This window comes from Marmota flaviventris, chromosome 4, assembly GCF_047511675.1.
Source record: "Marmota flaviventris isolate mMarFla1 chromosome 4, mMarFla1.hap1, whole genome shotgun sequence".
Classification (NCBI taxonomy): domain Eukaryota; kingdom Metazoa; phylum Chordata; class Mammalia; order Rodentia; family Sciuridae; genus Marmota; species Marmota flaviventris.
The window spans coordinates 102,661,591-102,682,269 of NC_092501.1; the positions used below are offsets into that span (position 1 = coordinate 102,661,591).

General features: G+C 31.9%; 1 protein-coding gene across 3 annotated transcripts in view; it reads right to left on the minus strand.

Annotated features, from left to right (window-relative positions):
- Window positions 1-20,679, minus strand: part of Bora (BORA aurora kinase A activator) — a 34,816-nt gene that overhangs the window by 13,272 nt on the left and 865 nt on the right. The window contains exons 2-10 of one of the 3 annotated variants that reach the window (XM_027938054.2): window positions 20,478-20,645; window positions 17,646-17,752; window positions 14,638-14,683; window positions 11,554-11,635; window positions 6,262-6,327; window positions 5,605-5,661; window positions 5,026-5,252; window positions 4,277-4,409; window positions 1,806-2,416 (exon numbers count right to left, since the gene is read on the minus strand). In XM_027938054.2, the coding sequence (XP_027793855.1) occupies window positions 1,806-2,416; window positions 4,277-4,409; window positions 5,026-5,252; window positions 5,605-5,661; window positions 6,262-6,327; window positions 11,554-11,635; window positions 14,638-14,683; window positions 17,646-17,752; window positions 20,478-20,630 (1,482 nt within the window). In that variant the 5' untranslated portion in view covers window positions 20,631-20,645. Of the gene's footprint in view, window positions 1-1,805; window positions 2,417-4,276; window positions 4,410-5,025; window positions 5,253-5,604; window positions 5,662-6,261; window positions 6,328-11,553; window positions 11,636-14,637; window positions 14,684-17,645; window positions 17,753-20,477; window positions 20,646-20,679 lie in introns of those variants that run through there. The other 2 variants (XM_027938055.2, XM_071611457.1) reach the window with 2 other exon arrangements.

Genomic DNA, 20,679 nt, shown 5'->3' on the forward strand with positions numbered 1-20,679 from the left:
AAGGAAATTCCCAGGATAATGACAAAGAGATACTCTAGGATGACAGCTGATAGACGCACAGAAGCCAGTTAATCCAAAGGGAAGTAGATCAAAAGGCTCTGGGAAAATATGATTTGTTTTGTTTTTTGTCTTGAAAGCTACCTCTGCGGTAGAAAAATAACAATACATGAAAACAATTTTAATTATAAACATCTCCACAAAAGGTAGGTGTTATGATAGGACCAAAAGGGTAAAACTGAGACTACTTGGTTGATATCACAGAACATTTTAGTTCAATGTAAGGAATAGGTTTACAGGTGAGAGGAGTTTGGAAATGAAATGGAATACCCTGTAGGTACTTCAGCATAAATCAGGCGATCATTTGGTAGTGACTACAATTATAGGAGAGTATAAGCTTTCAAATGGTAATTCAATTAGATGCTTATCTTATTAAGGTATATTTCAACACAGGTATTTTGTAATTCCTCTATAAATGCTCTGCCAACAAAGAAAGGGGAACAAAACAGAAGAGAGAACTATTAGTAAACAATACCTTTAAGGCTAAGTTTGACTATCTTTTTCTACTCATAAAACCAACTTTAGAATCTAAAATATGTAAAAGTGATTCTAATGTAATCATTTTTGAGCATGGAACCTGGAAGTCAGGAGAGATAAGATAGGCATAAAAATATGAGCAAAAGATTATATTTAACTTTTAATTATTTAGAATAAATCCATGTATTTTCAACTTCAGTGTGCCAAAACTGACAACACTAAAACATTATGGAGTTCTTGTGTCAACTATATGAATTAATATATGCAAAGGAGTTAGAAAGTGCCTGCACATTGAAATACTATATAAAACTATCTATTATTGTGAATCAGTATCTACTTGGATTAAAGTACATGGATTCTAAAGCCAGTCTGTTAGGACCAACACTTACTAATTATAAAAGTTTTAGGAAATTTACTTAACTTCTTTGACCTTCGGTTTTCTCATCTGTAAAAACAGGGATATTAATACATCTACTTCAAAGGATTACAGTGAAGATTAACTGTATTAACACACATAACAGACTCACAAGAAGTGTTGGGCACATACCAAGTGCTATGTGTTATATGTTGTTACCAAGAAACATCAATCAAGAATTTGCCCTTGTGACTATTATGAAATTCATTCAATATTCTCTATAAAATTACAGAATAGTGCAATTAATGGAACAAATGTCTTTCAAAAAATACGTATACTTCAGATGAAATATACTTCAAGAAAAGATCATAAGTTCACAGATGAAATATATACATCTGTCAAATAAATAAGGATTACTGGTTGCCAGACACTGGAAAATTGGAGGTGTGCAATTAAATGAAAAATGTGGCTACAAATCACATTTTCAAAAAATACAAAAAGTTACACATAAAAATGCTCAAAATTGTTTTCTCCCATAGTCACTTAAAGAAAAAAAACACTATTGTATTTTTAGAACATGAATATAATACCAGATGAATCCTGAGAGGTTACCTTACTCTAGCAGTCTACAAACACAAAGCAGCTTGATTTTTTTTCTGCTCTCATCTTTTCTTACTCCAATAGGAAATATGCATAATAATGCATACTGTAATATGCACTAAGATATGCAATAATTAGCTCTGGTAAAAAGTAACTAATCCTGCTGATATCACTTGGCATTAATTTTTTTTAAGTATAAAATGCTACAGTCCTTACATTTAACCCTTTAGCTTTCTCACACTATAATCTTAGAAAAAAAAGGATAAAGAACATCAAGGGAGTAAATAAAGGACAACAGGATATTAAAATACCTTACCTGAATGTTACTGTTTTCACAAGGGAGAACACTGCTTTCTGCAAGAGGTGACATGCACATTTGAGAGCTTTCAATACTGAAGGCAATTCCACTCACAAAATCAGTCGTGGGCAAACTCCCATTATCAACTGGCTCCTTTATCCAAGTGTTCTCATCCACTGTCTCTATAGGATCAACCATATCCACGGTATCATTCTCCTTCTCACTTTCAATGTCCTGCAACAGGGCTAGTTCCTTCTCAGAAACACTGGACTGATTTTGTGTAATAGACACGGCAGTCACAACTAAATGTGTGCCAGGTGTAGAAGTGTCACTATTCAGTTGCTGAAGGTGTTTTCCTGCAGCATCCATGACAGGAGATGAGACTTCTGTGGAAGAAGCATTCTCTTTATCTTCTTCATCTTCACTGTGAGTCTCAAGAGTAAAAGGTATCCTCATCAGTGAGGTTCGATACTGAGAACTGCCTCTATACATCTCGAGTCTCATAGGAGACCAATTTTTAATTGGTGAGCAGCCATCTATATAAGGACTTCCAATACATGAATTAGTAATTCCATTAGAATTTGTTCCAGATGAAGCATCAGGAGAATGAAAAGTAAACTTCCTTTGTTCTAAAAGATTAGAAGGAAAAATCACATCATGAAAACTTTTTGAAAAGCCATGACTAAATGGTAATTATTATGTTTCATGGCAGAAAAATTGGATTTTTCTAAGAGTTCAATTGTACTAAAGTGAAATTTTAATGTTAAAACTAATAACACAAGTAAACGTGTCTCAATAAGCAAGATGAGACTCAAAAATAATTTCTCTGGCTTCTCCTCTATCTTACAATATTTTACTCCTTGAAAATTATTTTCTCATAAATATATCACTATTATACCAAAATTATTCATAATAATACTACCTGTATACATCTCAAGTAGATCCCTAGCAAATATATTGAAAGCTACAATGTAACAGCTACATCTGGTAAATTAAATATATAAAAGTGTATTTGCTTTTATGCAAAATACTGCAAGCAACATCAAAAGGCAAAAAAGAAAATAATATTTGTAACAATAAAGAGCCTAATGATAATCACAATAATAAAAATGCTTTAAGGGTCCGTATGTTTTATAACTCATAAGCTTAATAAAAATCAAAGATTAAAAAATAGATAAAAACACATAAACAATCTTCCCAAGAGAAAATAAACATAAAAAGTTTTCAACCACACAAATAATAAGTATGAAAGCTTACACAATGAAAAAATACTCAACAATAACTTCAGTCTGAACCTAATACTTTCTCAAAATACAAACGGTCAGTAAATATTTGGGAAGAGTTCAACATTTTTAATGAACAAAGATACAAAAATTAAAGCATTAAGATATCTTTTTGTAATTATCAAAATAATGAAAATCAAAAGTAATAACACCAACATTTCTGGATGGAGAGAAACAACTTTCCTAGACATGTTTTCATGAAAAACTTAATTGGTACAATCTTTTATAAAGAAAATGAACAAAATTCATCAAGAGTCTTAAAATATCCACCCCTCTATTTGATTAAATAATTTCACTTCTGAGAATTTAAGCTAACAATATAAATATATCCAACATAATACATACACAAGGATAATCATTAGTTGTATAAAAAAGAAAAATTAGAAACAATTTAAATAGCTATCAATGGTTAAAAACAAATGATGGGCTAGGGTTGTGGCTCAGTGGCAGAGCCACATGAATGAGGCCTTCAGTTCAAACCCCAGCACCACACACACACTCATACACACACACACCAAAACCAATAAAAACAACAATAAATGATACACAAATGAAATGTTTCAAAATCATGCTTTTGAAACAAAAAATAAATGACTTGCCTGGACTATGAAAAATATTCATAATAAAATGCTTTGTGAAAAAAGAATATTCAAACATGTATAAGTATATACAGATCTACATACTCACGCTTCCATATATAGATATACACACATATATTTATACACACACACACATCTGTGCACATAACTAAAGAAAATACTAACAAAAGTTTTCAATTTTCCAATTTTATTTACTATGAAAAAGTTTTCTAAAAATGTGACGTTTTCAAAATGTGGTATAATTTTTTTCAAAGAGAAATACGTAAATTTTTGTATATTTATTTTAAAAACCTCATCCAAATATACCTTTTTACAAAATATGAATATGTGGTTATCAAATCTAAAACTATAGATCAGAAGGTATGTAAAAACCAACTGTCTCTCAAATTACTGTTTTTCTTTACAGAGTGATATAAATATTGTTAATCAAATAGCTATTTAACACTAGAGTAGAACATTGAGATTTCTAATCTTTCAAAATAAATTGTTCCTTTTGTAAACAAAGCTTCTAGACATTAGAATGATCATTTATAGCTCTGCTAAAGGAGTCTCTTTAATAAAAAATACTCATAGTATAAAAATTTTAACTAGATATTTTGAGACATACCTGAGAGTGGTGTCTTTCCTATCTGAAGTCCAATTGGTGAGAATGTGGGTGAAGAAATAGGTGAAGGGCTAGTTATGCTTCCCAAACTGTATCTTTTTGCATTAGCCTGAATAGGACTAGAAGAAAACTGCCCCTATAATAAAAACAAATACGTAATAAAAATGAATACATTTATATGGTTCTCTTTCTCAACTCTGTTATACTGCATGCTATTTGTCTTCATCTTCAGAACACATGTATAAACTAGGAATCATTCACAAGAACCAACAAAAGGCATCTTGTTACAAAGATAACTTAAAAAGACTGCTAGAAAAAATTTGAAATAGAATGTTAGTCAAAATAATTAAGTTGCAGAAATTATGTTAGTCAAAATAATTAAGTTGCAAAATAATTATGTTGCAGACACACCTTTCACATCAAGCAATTATGAAAACTTTTAAAATAATTTATTTCATTAATGCCAATCCAAATGATTGTGTTACACAGTAAATCTTTCATAATTCACTAAATAGCCTATGTTGAGATTCCCTGAAACTCATGATAAATTTGATCATCCCATACACCTCTAAATACAAAATTGGAAAGTCTGACTAAAAACACTACTATGACTAATGACAACACATGAATTGGGTTTATATTTTTATAAAGCATAATACCCCAAAGACAAATTTGCCTTTTGAGTATAATCTGAGCATCTAGATCCAAGTACATCTATAAGTCAACAAGCCACTTATTAGTATATTTCTTACCGAACCTGGTGTCTGCATAGGAGTCTTATGCTGTACAGGAGATAAATCTATTGAATAAAGCACCTCAAGTGAGGCTTGAGAGCTGCTATGAGGACTTCCGGGAGAAGCTGAAGGTAAGGAGTCAGAGATACTTCCATTCCCATCTAAAAAAAGCTTTCTTCTGAGAGACGAAGAACTGAGGTTTCCAGGAGACTGATCTGCAAATTCATCAGCTCTAAAATAGTCACCTGTATTTAACAATAGCAGAATAAAAGATAAAACTAATCATTTTGAAGAACAACTGTATTTCTGTTACCTGATTTTTTAAAAACCAGCAAGAAGCACATGTTTGAATTTATTTTTTTTCTAAAAGAGGGCAAAGTTTAATTGTATATGTGATACTTAAAGTCTTAAATTATTGTAAAGTTTGTTATGATATAAAAGCTAATTCAGGCCATGTTCAAGACAAAAAGAAATTCAGGATACTTTCCCCACTTCTTTAGAAAGAGTCATTGGCACACATTACCATTTACTAAACTACTACTAAACAAAACCTTGATTGGTTTAAGTTATTAAAAGTTTAAACAATACAGTATTTACCTAATATATTTTCTAAATTAAAATCCGCAGGAAGAGACAGCAATGTCTGACAAGCAGCTGGAAGCAAGCAAATAAATAATAAGTACAAACATGGATAAATCAATGAAAGCATATGACATGCAATTTAGCATGAACTTCCCAATCAACCATCTCCCCATGCTGTTCTAGCCAAATTGAATCAATCCATTTATGCATTCTATTACATAACATGCAACCTTACTTTGAGAGATTCCCCACACTTTCTACCAGTGATGAAAATGCGTTAATGGTAGAAGTTAACTCCTGGCTACAGTGCTGGCACTTTGAATTCAAAGGGAAGCCAAAGCCAGCCCATACTTGGAGAGATTTCCTAAAACAAATTTTCAAAGGCATGCTTTCCAAAACCAGAAATCAAATCAATGCTTTGAACAACAACAGTAAAAATACACTATTACTATTTTAAAACATGGCTGGATGCAAATGTTTGAAAACATTTAACATTTAACATTGCTGGATGCAAATGTTTGAAAACATCTTTAAAAGTTAGCTCTCTAGACTTTATAGCTCTTTCACAAAACCAAACAATTTAAATTCCAGAGTAACTACATGAACTGGGTTTAAAATCAAATGCAGCCATAATATGGAACATATTTCTTTTCATATTGTGTTCACACTCACCATTGCTTTTCTCAGAATGAATACTCAGCTTTCTTCCAACTGGAGAGTCACTATTTATGTTAATGCCTGTAAAACATTTTAAATGGAAAACCATACATCTACATTCAATTATTTTAGTGTTACTTTTTCCAGAGTAAAAAAAATTACATATTGGAAGTTTTTATAATGTTTTAAGAATAAATATCTGTATTTATAAGTATATATTTTGTCATGCTTCTGTTAAGTTACTTCTTTTAACATTGAGGAGGTAAAAGGATAAAATGAAAGGATTACCATAGTAACTAAGAAGGAATGAAGTAAGACTTTTTTTCATTAAAAAAAAAAAGACAAATAAGAATTATGTATATTTAAGGCACAGTATAATATTTGATATGTGTATACATTGTGGAAAGAATAAATTCGGCTAAGTTACACACCTACCACTTTACATACATCTTCCTTTGTGGTGAGAATATTTAAAATCCACTTTCAGCTTTTTAAAGCATATACAATAACTAACTATAGTCGCCTTGCTGTGCAATAGCTTACTATAACTTAGCCCTTCTAACTGAAAGTTTGTGCCCTTTGATCACTATCTCCCCAATATCCTCACTTTCCCACACACCATTTCTATTTTCTAGAGAGTTTTATGTTTATAGATTCCACATATAAGTGAAATCTGGTTTTTTATGCCTGGCTTATTTTACTTAGTATAATGTCCTGTAGATTCATTTCATGTTATAGATGACATAAGTTCCTTCATTTTTTAGGAGTAAATAAATAGTATTCCATTATATATATGTGTGTGTGTGTGTGTGTGTGTGTGTGTACACACACACATACATACACTATGCTCAGTTTCTTTCACAGTAGGAGTAAAAAATATTAGTGCAAACATATTTTTAGCCAGGTGCAGTGGTACACACCTATAATCCCGGCAGTTTGGGAGAATGAGGCAGGAGGATTTCGAGTTCAAAGCCAGCCTCAGCAAAAGCAAGGTACTAAGCAACTCAATGAGATCCTGTCTCTAAATAAATACAAAATAGGGCTGGGGATGTGGCTCAGTGGTTGAGTACTGCTGAGTTCAATCCCAGTACCAAAAAAAAAAAAAAAGACAGTAGATTCTAGTTTAGGATTATTAGATTTAACAATTATAAATACATGAATGAGGAATAGATGAGTGGGCCAATGACTTAAATTCCTCTATTAAACACTATCACAATGAGCAAAAAGATAAAATAAAAACTAAAATTATGAATTCTGATGCCATCTTCATTAAGGCAGTGTGACCTTCTCTAAATAACCAAGGTTCTTCTCTGGGACTGGGATGTAATTCAATGGTAGAGCATTTGCCTCGCATGATCAAGAAAAAAGGAAAAAAGACTCTCTTCTGTCTAAAATCCTGTAATGGTTTCAGGATGAAGTCCAAACATCTGCATGGTTTGCAAAGCCCTTCAAAACTTTATTTATCTAACATGCCTGAAATCCAATCAAAATTGGGAAATTTATTTATACTCAAGTAAAAAAAAATTTACTTGAGTACCTTAAAAAAATATCTCTCTCTCTCACCTTTAGGTGTTGCCTCATAAGTCTTTCCCCTCTACCTTTTCTCCACTATTCCCTAACTCTGGTCTCAGCTTCAACTGCATCTTTTACCAACAAGCCTCCTCTGCCCTTCTCAAACCAGATACCCACAGAAACATTATCACAACACTTTTCACTCTACTGCATGTACTTTCTTAGTCGTTTCCCTCAGAAGCACTTAAACCAGTTTAAGACCACAATCAAATGGAAAAAAAAAATATATATATATATATATTTTAGTATGATCATATATATATATATATATATATATATGATCATACTAAAATAAAACTTCTATGCAACCAAGCAATCAAGAAAAAACCCAGTGGCTCAGCAGGCAGAGGCAGGAGGACTGTGAGTTCAGAGACAGCCTCAGTAAAAGCAAGGTGCTAAACAACTCAGTGAGACCCTATCTCTAAATAAAATACAAAATAGGATCGGGGATGTGGCTCAGTGGTCGAGTACCCTTGAGAGTTCAATCCCTGGTACTGGGAAAAAAAGAAAAAGAAAAAAACATACCTATGATAGAATGGTATTTGAAATGTTTAAAACCAATATGACTATAATATACAAAGTATCTTAAAAACTAATGGGGGAAAAAGGATAGCAACTCTAATAGGAATATGATTGAAGAATTACAAAAAGGTATTTTCCAGGAGAAACAATTAAAAAGGCAGATTAATTTATAAAGATGAAATTAAAATTACAACAATCATTTAGACTGTCTTAACCTATAAGGCAAAATTCAAAAACTGGGTAATGCCAAATATTGACAGAGAAGTCAGAACATAGGAAACCTAGGTAGTACTGACCATGCAGATCTTGTAGACATTCTGAGAGCAATCAAGCATTATGCAGTCAAATCTAGGTAACTATATATCCTGTAACTCTGAAATTCCCTGCCTGTGTAACATAGTTCTCACAAGCCCTTTAGTAAAAACATCAAAGCATCCTGACATAAATATATTGTAAAAGATAACAAGCCTTACAGGTATCAACAAAATTACTTTCTTTCCATTCACTCTTTTATCAATCATTAAATAAATAAGCATTTATAGGTACATTTATAGGTACTGAACATTTATAGGTACATAAGCTTAGAAGTATTATTATATTATAAATAAAGAAACTAAAGTACAGAAAAGCTTCGTAACTTTCCTAAAGTCACATAGCTAGTGTAGAGACAATTCAAATCCACAAAACATTAGTCTAAAGGAAGAGTCAACAAATTATGGTCTATGGCACAATTTGTTCTGTCACCTATTTTACAAATATAGACTCATTGGAACAGACCCACACTCCTTCATTTATATATGATAAAAGGTACAGAACTAGAGGTGAGTGCTTGCAACAGAGAATGTGTGCTTTGCAAAGCTTAAAATATTTAACAGTGGATCCTTAACAGATAAAGGTTTTCAACCTCTGCCCTAAAGTATTATCTAACAGAACTTTTTGTGATAATGGGAATGTTTTATATTTGCACTTCCCAATAGTCACTAATAGCCAAGTGCAGCTACGAGCACTTACAATGTGAATAGTATTGATTGGGAAATTTATTCAAATTTAAACAGTCACAAGTGGCCAGTGGCTACCTTTATGTCAACAGTAGTAAATAATCTTAAGATTCTACCATACTTGCAAGCTAACAAGTTAGTATGCCGAAGTTCCATGGATGCTGGCTGAAGACATAAGGCTTCTGAGTCAAGGACAAAGGACTTTATTCTCAGCCAAGCAGGCAGCATGAGCTTAATATTCACATCTGTTTCCTTTGAACCTCAAGTCCAAAGGGATGATATGGAGTAGCTCAGGTGGATTTTGTACATAGAGTAAATACTATAGTTTGGATCTGGAATGTTGTCCAAAGTCCCTGTGTGTTAAAGGCTAGGTCCCCAGCTTGGCATGCTAGGAGGCAGTAGGAACTTTTAAGAGGTGGGACCTTATTTGAAAGGTCTTCCAGTCAGTAGGAGTATGTCTTTGAAGGGGATAGAAGAACCTTTTCTTCTTCCCTTTCATACCTGGCCATGAGGTGAACAGATCTCCTTAATCCTGTGCTCCAATCATGACACATACTATGCCACAGCAAACCCAAAACAACAGGACCAATCAATCATGGACTTAAATCTTCAAAACTGTGAACCAAAGTACATCTTTCCTCTTTAAAAGCTGATTATCTCAGGTATTTTGTTAAAGAAACAGAAAGTTAACAGTAAGTTTTTATCACAGCTGAGTAATCTTGAACTTAAGAAATCCCATTCTTTTATAATGGGCTATAAGCAAATCTGTTCCAGAAGGAAACATCCTCAACATTATACTAGACAGCAAAATAAAGGGACACACTGTCTCCCAAAGCTGATCACACTAAAACATCTTTGAAAAGATAATTTGGAACAATATCTGCCCTAACTCTCCTTGCAAGATGCATGGAAACGTGAGACCCTTGGAGAATTGTTTCATAACCTATATTAAATAGCACAACTCAGGAGCCTATTCTGTTAACTACTGCACTGTGCAATCATGATCAAAGACTATAGTATCTTTGTATCTTCCTATCACTTTAAAACACAATCCTCAAGAATATGAAATGATATTACAAAAAAAAATCCATCATTACATTTGGGAGAAAAAACTAGTGTCTTTAAAAATGTCACCTTAGAAATAGAATTTTAAGGTTGGGAGGGATGATATCAGACAACTCTCTGATGTGACCTTTTCACTCTGTAAATAAAAAATTGAAGTCCAAAGAAAATGAATAATTTGATCAAGACTACCCCTCTGGTTTTTAGTACTGGGTTTATAATCAGCTCTTCAGTATTACATACTACCTTTAGTGTGTAATAGCTGAGAATACAGAATCTGATCTGAGATGCCTGGCTCTGAATCCAGGTTCTGTCACATTTATCATCTCTGTGACACAGGACAGGTGCTCTAACCATTCAAAAATGAGGCTCTCTCACCTATAAAGTGGAGCCAACAATTCTACCTACTTCATATGAATTGTAAGAAATTACTGACAGCTGTCACTAGACTGACAAAGAAAGTGCTCAATCCACTTTACTTATTACTGTTATGTTTTTGATAAAGAATGTAAAATATTCTCTGTTACAAGATACCCTACATAGGAGGGTGGGTAATTCCACAGAAATGAAGGGTGCATATATATCAGTGATATCTGAATATTGGTCAAAACCCAAAGGACAATGAGTGCACATATAAGGTAACCACTGGCAGGAGAAAGAGATGTTTGAACAATCACTGGTTTGTCCTTTAATTTCCTTTATAATTTTACAAATAATTAGCTGTAATAAGCTGTCTCACAGGTTATTTCAGACTTCATCCTTCCTCTACATTTATAAGAAATCAGCAAATTGGCAAAATATAAAGCAATTTAAGAATTGTATTAAAAATATTAACCTTTAATATCACTGCTATTAACAATTCAACTATGTTCAAAATCAACTATCTCTATGTATGAATCCTTTATAACATATTCACAATGGTCATAAAAAAATTAAATTAGAATAGAAGAACCAAAAATAAACAAAAAAAGGAGTTAAGCTTTGACCCTTATCCTCAAAATATTTAAATCATGTTATCTGTAAATTTAATTTTAAGCAAGTTCCTTGCCAAAGCAGATATACTGATACTGCACTATGTTGTTTTATATTCAATGATATTTAATATTTTTTAAAATTTTATAATGTTTATTCATATGATTTTTAGTACACTCACATTTATTGGAATGATACTCTGAAAGCTGTTTCCCTTCATGATCAGTCCAAGGAGAGGGTACGATGACATCTTTAGTGAAAAACTAGGAAAATTAAAGTGATACAATTAGACATCAATTCTCTCCAAAATGAGAAAAGGTATCTGTGTCATTTTTAAATAACCATCAATCATGTTATATACTGAATCTATAGTAATTTAAACTTTTTAATACTTAAAAACACACAAATGATCAAAAGTAAAATGTAACAAATTTACTATAAAGAGAAATCTTAATATTTCAAACCAACCACTTAAATTTAAAACATGTAAATTAAGCTAAGGAAATTAGGCATAGAGAAATATTTTAAATTTCTACTCCAATTTTTAGGGGGATGGGGTTTAAAAGGGAGAATTAAAAGGGAAGACAAATGGACATAGAGGTACACAAGCCAGTAAGAATGGAATGCCGGAGCTAGTGTGTACTGGTTCTCAAGATCCGATTATTAAATTTTTAGGAATTTTGTATACCAATCATTAAAGTCAACATTTAAAAATAAAACCATGTAAATTTACAATTAAATAAATTATATTAAAAATATTCAAATGCCATCACTGGCTAATTGTTTTACTTCATTTACCAATATCTATGCTCTTGAGGTTAATTACAACTTTGTATCTATATGGTGGAATTCCTATATACAATGGCGTGCTGCTGCACTTTTCCCACTCAGTTATGTCACATCTGTAGCTTCACATTAGCTATGGTTATAGTTTTTACACTATGAATAGCAGCAATCATTAGAAACTGTACTCCTTCCATGACTAGAAGGTCAGTTGTTAACATTTAACATCATGGTAGTATACTCAAATTGAGAAAAAAACATTTGGACATACTTTTTTTCATTCCTAATGCAATATTTTCCCCTTCCCTATGCTTTGGGGAGAAAACATTTTGTTTTTAATTTTACTATATATATGAAAAGAGTTAATTTTCTTAATCAACTATAATTATATGAGGAAAAGATGTAAAAACAAAGGGAATGGGAACAGAGATTATGATATAGACAATTCACAAAAAAAAAAAAAAAGAAATACAAAGGACCTAAAACTTATGAAGTGATACATAAGTTTGCTGAAAACTAAAAAAAAAATCAAATCCAAATAACAAGATGTCACTTTAAAAATAAAAATAGTAGCAAATTTTTTAAAAGTTTAATCAGTACTGCAGACTAGAAAACAAGCTATATCATACTGCATCATAATGTGCCAGGTTTTTAAATTGGTACAACCTTTTAGGAGGTTAATGTGGCAAAATTTAACAAAACTGCAAATTCACAAAGCCTCTGGTTACCAAGTCATTTCAAGTAAACAAAATACAGGGATAAATCATGTTGTGCAAATTATACTGCACAAGACTGCAATACAAAGACAATGAACACATCTTAAATATCTATCAATAATAGCTACGTTATTAAGTTGTTACTAAAAGAATATAAAAATCTATATGTGCTAATTATAAAAAATATTTTAAAAGATTATTAAGCAAAAAGAGCAAGATGCAAAACAGTATGCAAAGGATGAACCAATTTGTCTAAAACATTTAAATTACATATGTTAAAATATATATAAAATTAATCTCAAATCATACACATGAAATGTTAATAGCAGTTGCCTTCAGAGGTGATGGGGGAACAAGAGGTTTTTATTTTCATTTTATATTTTTCTTTGCTTTTGAAATTTTTTTAACCATGTACATATAAGTAACTGTTTTTAAAAATGTTAAAAATAAAAAATTAATTTGTTTCTGATATACTAACCCCAATCTTTACTCTAAATACATTTCCTTAAGTTTTGTCTGATAATTTTCTCTTTAAAAGAACTGCAAGTTTTCTAAAAAGAAAATGTATTTTCCAAAATATTGGAAAATTAGGAAGAGTCTAAGAATATTAAGCTGGGGGTGAATTAAGTGATTTTTCACACTGAAAATATTAGAATTTTAGGTAAGGATGTTTGGCAGGAGTTAATATTAAATTGTTTTCTAAAAAATAGTTAATAATCTGAAATAAAAGGGATAGTACCTATACTAGAAAAAATTAGTGCCAGAGAGGCCAGTTCACCACGTGACCTATGAACATGCCATAGCAGGTCTTCTGGGGTGTAGAAGAGCCAAGTATAGCTAAGAAGTAGAGGAGCAGGGAGGAGGCTACAGAGAGAAAAAGGGGATAAAAGAAAAAACCAGAAATACTGCCACAATACAAAGACTTTCTGAGGAAAGAACTAGATAGATAACCCTTACTTACACCTTAAGAGAAGTAATTCAGCAAACAAAAAAGCAAAAGATGAAAAACTTAGTTCATCATTTTTACTAAACAAACAAACAAACAAAAACCCTTTCATTTATATTTAGCAGTCACTTTATTTCATGGAATATATTCTATGTCTTAAAAGTATTAATATTAACAACAACAAAAGATAAAACATAGATGGGCACAGTGGCGCACTCCTGTAATCTCAATGGTTTGGGAGGATGAGCCAAGATGATTGTGAGTTCAAAGCCAGCCTCAGCAAAAGGGAGGTACTAAGCAACTCATTGAGACTTTGTCTCTAAATAAATAAATAAATAGGGCTGGGGATGTGGGTCAGTGGTTGAGTGCCCTTGAGTTCAATCCCTAGTACCCACACTCCACCAAAAAGGATAAAACTACCTAATCCAATCTAGATTTTGAAGGACTAAATACACTCAACTTCCTTTAAATAAATTCCAACTTGAAACAGAACTTTGTGCTAATCAATATTCTGAAGGCACAAGAAAGACAAATTGTGCTAGGTTCTGAGAATGAAAAGATGATAAAGCACAATATTTGCCTAAAAAAAAAAAAATAGGGAGAGAAGCAGTAGGCTGTCACTGCAATTGTATTTGAGTCTTAAGAGTTACGGAGATAGCTGAAAATCGCTGGTCTTATAAGAGCATAGAAGGATGCTCAACACAGTTGAGGTCAGGGAATGGGAGGTTTGGCAGGGAGCAAGAGGGGACAGTGAAGGATTTGAAGACACACATGCAGAACTCATCCTTAACTGGCTTAATCAGTAGCAATTGTAAATTACCTCTTCAATGGCTTTTTGTCTTTTGTCTTCCACATCTTTATCTATTCTATACAGAGATAAGGAAGAAAAATAACCAGGCCATTACTTAAGCTTAGTGAACATTTAAAATAATAACCTTTCAAAGAAATAATTTCCCTCCATTGAAAATGGGCAAATAAATGTTAGGCTCATTTTAAAAGAAAAATTGATATCTTATAGCATTTAGTTAATGGAAGTATTCTGACATCCAGCATTTAGCCATTAGGCTTACCTTCCTCTTTTTCATTCAAAGTTTGAACGGAATTATAGTTTCTTTGAAAAGATTTACATTAATACATTTAAATCACTATCAACAACAAAGTAATTTGAAGAAAGTCTGCCTTTTAATCAACACAAATCAATAAGCATTTCATTTGACAGAAATCTAAAAATTGTTCAAATTCCTTTTATAGGCAGTTTATCATATTTTTATATTTAGTTATTTTAAGATAAACTTTTACTCTGAAATAGAAGAAACTATCATCCTAAGAATTCTAAATAAACAGGCAAAAATATTAATTTTGAAATAAGACAGCAACAATGTAAAATTTTGTTCAAATCAATTATTTTGTTTAACTTTGACACAATATGGAATTATAGCAACACAAACTTCTCAGCTACATGACTTAATATAAAATGTTGGGTCTCAAGCATAAGGCATATACTTGCCAAGCAATAGGCAGTTAGCCTCATGGGACCACTTCTTTATTATGTTCCAGGAAAGAATGCTTGCATTCCATCCATAAATTGGTACAGCATTTTTTTTACAACAATTTCAAATTATTTTCTCTAAGAAACTATTTATGTATGTATTAGTTATCAGTTTAACAAAGCTGTACAAGAATATACACATTGCAGAAATTTAAATCAAATGGATTTTTCAAGTAAGAGAATTCTGAGAATATAAATTACGGTGAAAATCTACATATCCCAGTTTGAACAACAGCCATTTTGAGGATAATGACTCAGTTTTCTTCATCTGATCATGGTCACAACAGGTCAAAATGACAGTGCATAATATTCTTAGCATCCAGGAAGCCCTAATCTAGCTTTACCTCATTCAGAAACTTTTTGCTGTTTCATCAGAGGGATTTCAAGAACTTAAAATATTCAGCTGATTGCTAAAAGTAGTAAAATATTGTAGTGCCAGGTGATGGCAGGCCCTAAGAAGTCATATAGGGCAAAGTATCCTAACCAGCAAACAATGAATACTGGTATGATGTATGAAGGTAGCATGTGTACTCTGAATGTTGATCCTTGCAATAGGGAAAAGAGAGGAGACCTTCAGGACTGGTCACCTTCTATCTGGACAAGACTTATTTGATTGTACCAGTAAGCCTTATAATTATCATTTTCTGTATGTGCTATGGGATGAAAAGGAAGGGAAGAACTGAAAAAGATATTTTGGTTAGTTAAGAAAAGGTAGCAGAAGTCATTGCTTGCTTCTAATAATGAATCAGCTTGCTGTGTTAAGACTATTTTCACTATCCTTGGTAAAAGTCATAAGTATTCATTGAATTACATTAATAAATTAATATTATGATATTTCCCCCTACCTATATCACAAAACTGAAATATAACAAGATTCTTTTTATAAACATACCCAACCAATACATAATTTATAAATAATAGTAGAAATGATGTTCTGCAACCTTGGTTAAATTGTATTGTTAGTGTTCAGGGGCAGGAATAATATTCTATAATATCTTAATATATTTTTTCAGTATTTCTTAGAGAGCCTAAGAGTGTTCAATAAATCAATCACTCTTGATTGAAAGATGTAAAGTTGTCATGATTCATTATATTAAAGAGATGAGGTGAATAATAAAATATATAGTTCATGTGAGACAAATTATTAATTGTGATTTATTTGCTTTTAGATATTCTTTTCACCTTCTCTTTCAAAAGTATTAAATTTAACTTAAAATCCTTTTTAAATTTATGTCCCTTCTAAGGACACCCTCATCATTATACAAAATACATGTATGAAGATGTGAATTTGGTGTCAACATACCTTATATATAATCAGAGATATGATAAATTATTGTATAATGGTGTGTTAAGAATTGTAATGCAAAAATAAATAAATAAAAAAAATTTATCTCCCTTCTATATATAGTCTTCCTATAAAAAATGGGCATTAATTAATTTTGAATGAACAGTTAGTTATCAATTTACCAAGCAGAAAGCATTAGGTAGAAAAGCCAAACAAGTATTTGTAAGAATATCTCAACATGTGTGACTCTTGGTGTGAATGAATCCTAGAGTCAAAAGGAAAAGAATCCCATTGTTTTGGATGAACAACACATCTATCGTATAAAAGAAAATTAAAAGGTGGTCATACCATGTATCTGGTTTTTCAAATACAAAAAACCAAACAAACTATAAAACAAGAGGTCTTCACACTCTAAATACCTATTTGTAATAAAAACTAGCTGTTTCCCTAAAGAAGCACAAGTCTGAAGCCTTGAAACCTTTACAACACATCCACAAAGAAGTTAAGACTGCTCCAGTATTACGAAGAAGCCAAGGAAATGTAATTCAGATCCCCACAGTGAACGATTAAGTCAGAAAGCTCTCTGTTGCTAATGCATACTCTTCCATTCAAAGTGTCTTAACCTGTTAAGGAGGTTTTAGGCTTCACCAAACATATATCACAACTAAACAGAATTTTGCTTTATCACAGCATTAAAAAACAAGTCAGAAGTAAAAATCATGGAGAAAATTACAAATTTGAAAAATTCCCTCCTCTCTATCAAGTCCCCTAAGTAGCAGAGCCAGAAGTTTATCTCTAAAAAAATTCCTATCCAGGGAATCCTTTGAGATACAGTTCTTCAAACTCACTCATTTTTAGATAGGAAAAAAATCCCCATCAGTATGTTTTCTTCCTGGATATCTTTACATACACAAATACTCAGCCTCTAAAATTTCCTCTCTCTCTTCACTTAACATTATGCTATTACACTTAAGTACAAAAACGGAAAACTTACCGAGAATGACTTAAGTATGAAGCTTGGCGATCAATCTCTTCTGCATCTATTTCTACAGGATTTATTACAGCTAGTTGATCAATAGACCACCTAAATTTCCCTGGAGTCTTAACAGAAGAAAGTGAGCTCATGAGTAATAGAAAACTAAAATAGTTTATCAAAATGCTAACCAATGTCACCTTCAAAATTAATGTGAATGCTATAAAGAGCTTCTATTTAAAATTTTGACTTTAGGGCTAGGGCTATAGCTCAGTGGCAGAGCACTTGTCTAGCATGTGAGAGTCACTGGGTTTGATCCTTAGCACCACAAAAAATTAAAAACAAACAAAATAAAGGCATGTTATCTACCTACAACTATAAAAAAATTTAAAAAGAAATTTTGACTTTACCACTAAATGGCAAATGATAATCAACTCATATTAAATCAACTGGCTTGGCAATATCTCTTAAAATATCAAAATTTTCCATGGAGTGATTTAAAAAATTACATAAAACTAGAAGAATCACAATTGTGTAGCAAAGATATAGCAACTCCACAATTAATACTCAACAGTGGTACACCATGCCCATATAAATATTAAAATCTCTCAGAGTTATCAAAGATCTTTATTTTCACTAAGAATGAACTGAAACAGGAGCAGCTACAAAAGCTCACAAAATAGTTGATCCTTCGAATTATATTAGTTGCAACTAGTGCTTCTCTGTATTCAACTATCCAACTGATTCAAAAGCTTATCCAAATCCTAATTTTGGAACTAATAATTCTAGATGAACTCAGGTCTAAAAACTCAAGATACTATACATTCTAGCTTTGAGAATTAAATTAGTCATTCCATTACTTACTTTAATTAAGATCAAAAGATGACTAAGTTTTAACATGATTCAATTAAAAATCACAAGGTCAAATTAATGAGATGATTCCATCTGAACTGTAACATGGCCTGACTTTCCTCAAGTACACACCTGTTCACTGCCCAAGCTGATATGAAAGTACAATAGAAACAATCACTTGGTTTGCAGTTTTTCTAGGTAACTAACTAGGATAACAGACTTCAAAAAAACTTTTCCAGTGTAGCAAATAACCATAAAAACAAACTAAAGGAATGAAGTCTTCTCTAATCTAAGTAGCATTTTCCCTTTCACATCTCCTTCATGCTAACTGCTAATCATGGCACATATCACACTGCTTTGAAACTGCTCATTCAGTTGAATCTATTCAATTAGCATAGGAGTTGGTTTCTTTTTATCACAGCATAGAAGCTAAGAACATTTTTAAATGGTTAAACTCAAAACAATATTAAACATCACAACATAAAAATTAAATGAAATTCAAATTTCAGTCTACAAATAAAGCTTTATTAGAACACAGCTAGCATTCATTTATTTCACACATTGCCCATGGCTGCTTTTTTGATTCAAGGCAGAGGTGAGTAGTTTGACAATGACCAGATGATCTGCAAAGCCTAAATATTTCCTGTCCAACCCTTTACAGAAAGTTTGCTGTTTGCTGTATTGGAGGAGGAGGAGCTCACCAGGGGTTTATACCTAATGATTCTAACTTATACACTGTGTAACACCTATGCTAAGCAATGGATCTGATACAAAGCAGCACTCAAATCTTGTTTCTTTAACAATTTAGATAGGTAATTAGAAAATTTTAATTAGAAAATTAAAAAACTAATATTGTATTCTCTAATACAATATTAGTAGATATATCATCAGCCACAGTATCTAGTTACGCATACAATGACAGAATGCTAAAGTTATTTCTTGAATTATTGAAAAAAAAAACAAATGCTAGTTAGATAGGAGTAAGAAATTCTGATGTGCTATTGCCCAATAGTGTGACTATAGACAACAATTATGTACTTTATTTCAAAAAGCTAAGATTTTATGTTTTTGCCATAGACATAACGTTTGAGATGGATGTTTATTCTGATTGAAACATTACACAACATATGCATGTACCCAAATTTCACTTGTGTACAATTTTTAGGTATCAATTAAAAATTAATTTAAACCAGGCACGGTGGCACATGCCTATAATCCCAGTGACTTGGGAGGCTGAAGCAGAAGAATCACAAATTCAAAGCCAGCCTCAGCAACTTAGTGAAGGCCTAAGCAAGTAGCCAGGCCCCTATCTCAAAATAAAAAATTAAAAGGGCTAGGGATGTGGCTCAGTGGTTAAGTACCCCTGGGTTCAAGCCCAGATACCAAAACAAAACAAAACAAAACAAATTTAAGTAAATTTAATTTTTTTCTTTATTCCCTATTTTTATTGGTGAATATATAATGGTGGGATTCATTGTTCTATATCTGTACATGCACACAATAAAATACAGTATAATTTGGCCAATATCATTCCCTAGTATTTCCCCTTTCTTTCCCCCTGGTCCCTTTCCTCTACTATAATGATCTCCCTTCAATTTTTATAAGAAACTTACCACCTTTCTTTTCCTTTTTAGTTTCTACATATGAGAGAAAACCTAGGACCCTTGACTTTGTGAGTTTGGCTAATTTCACTTAACAAAATGTTCTGAAGTTTTATCCATTTCCCTGCAAATGACATAATCCCATGCTTCTTTATGGCTGAATAAAACTTCATTGTGTATATATACCACATTAATTTTAAAAATTAATTTTTAAAAAGCAAGTGCTAACTGCAAATTTGTCTACCTAACTTATTATTAGCCTAACCACTAGATTATAGTGAACACTACAATTTAAAAAGCACACTGCAGCTATATATGTTCCATAATGTACTTTCTCCTTACTTTGTAGAAGATATTTACATTTAAATATAATTGTAAATTCTAGTTAAGAATAACTTACTGGTAATTTTGTGGATTTAAAAACAGAAGGACTGGCAAGAGTTTGTTCATGGAGATTAGAGTAATCACCAGGACTTTCAAAAGGATTTAAAACAGGGATCCTTCCTGGAGTTTCGGGTGTTATTTGCATTTTTAATTCTTTGACATCTCCCATAGCACAGAAAACAAACTACAAAGAAACCAGAAGTATACGTATTAAAATC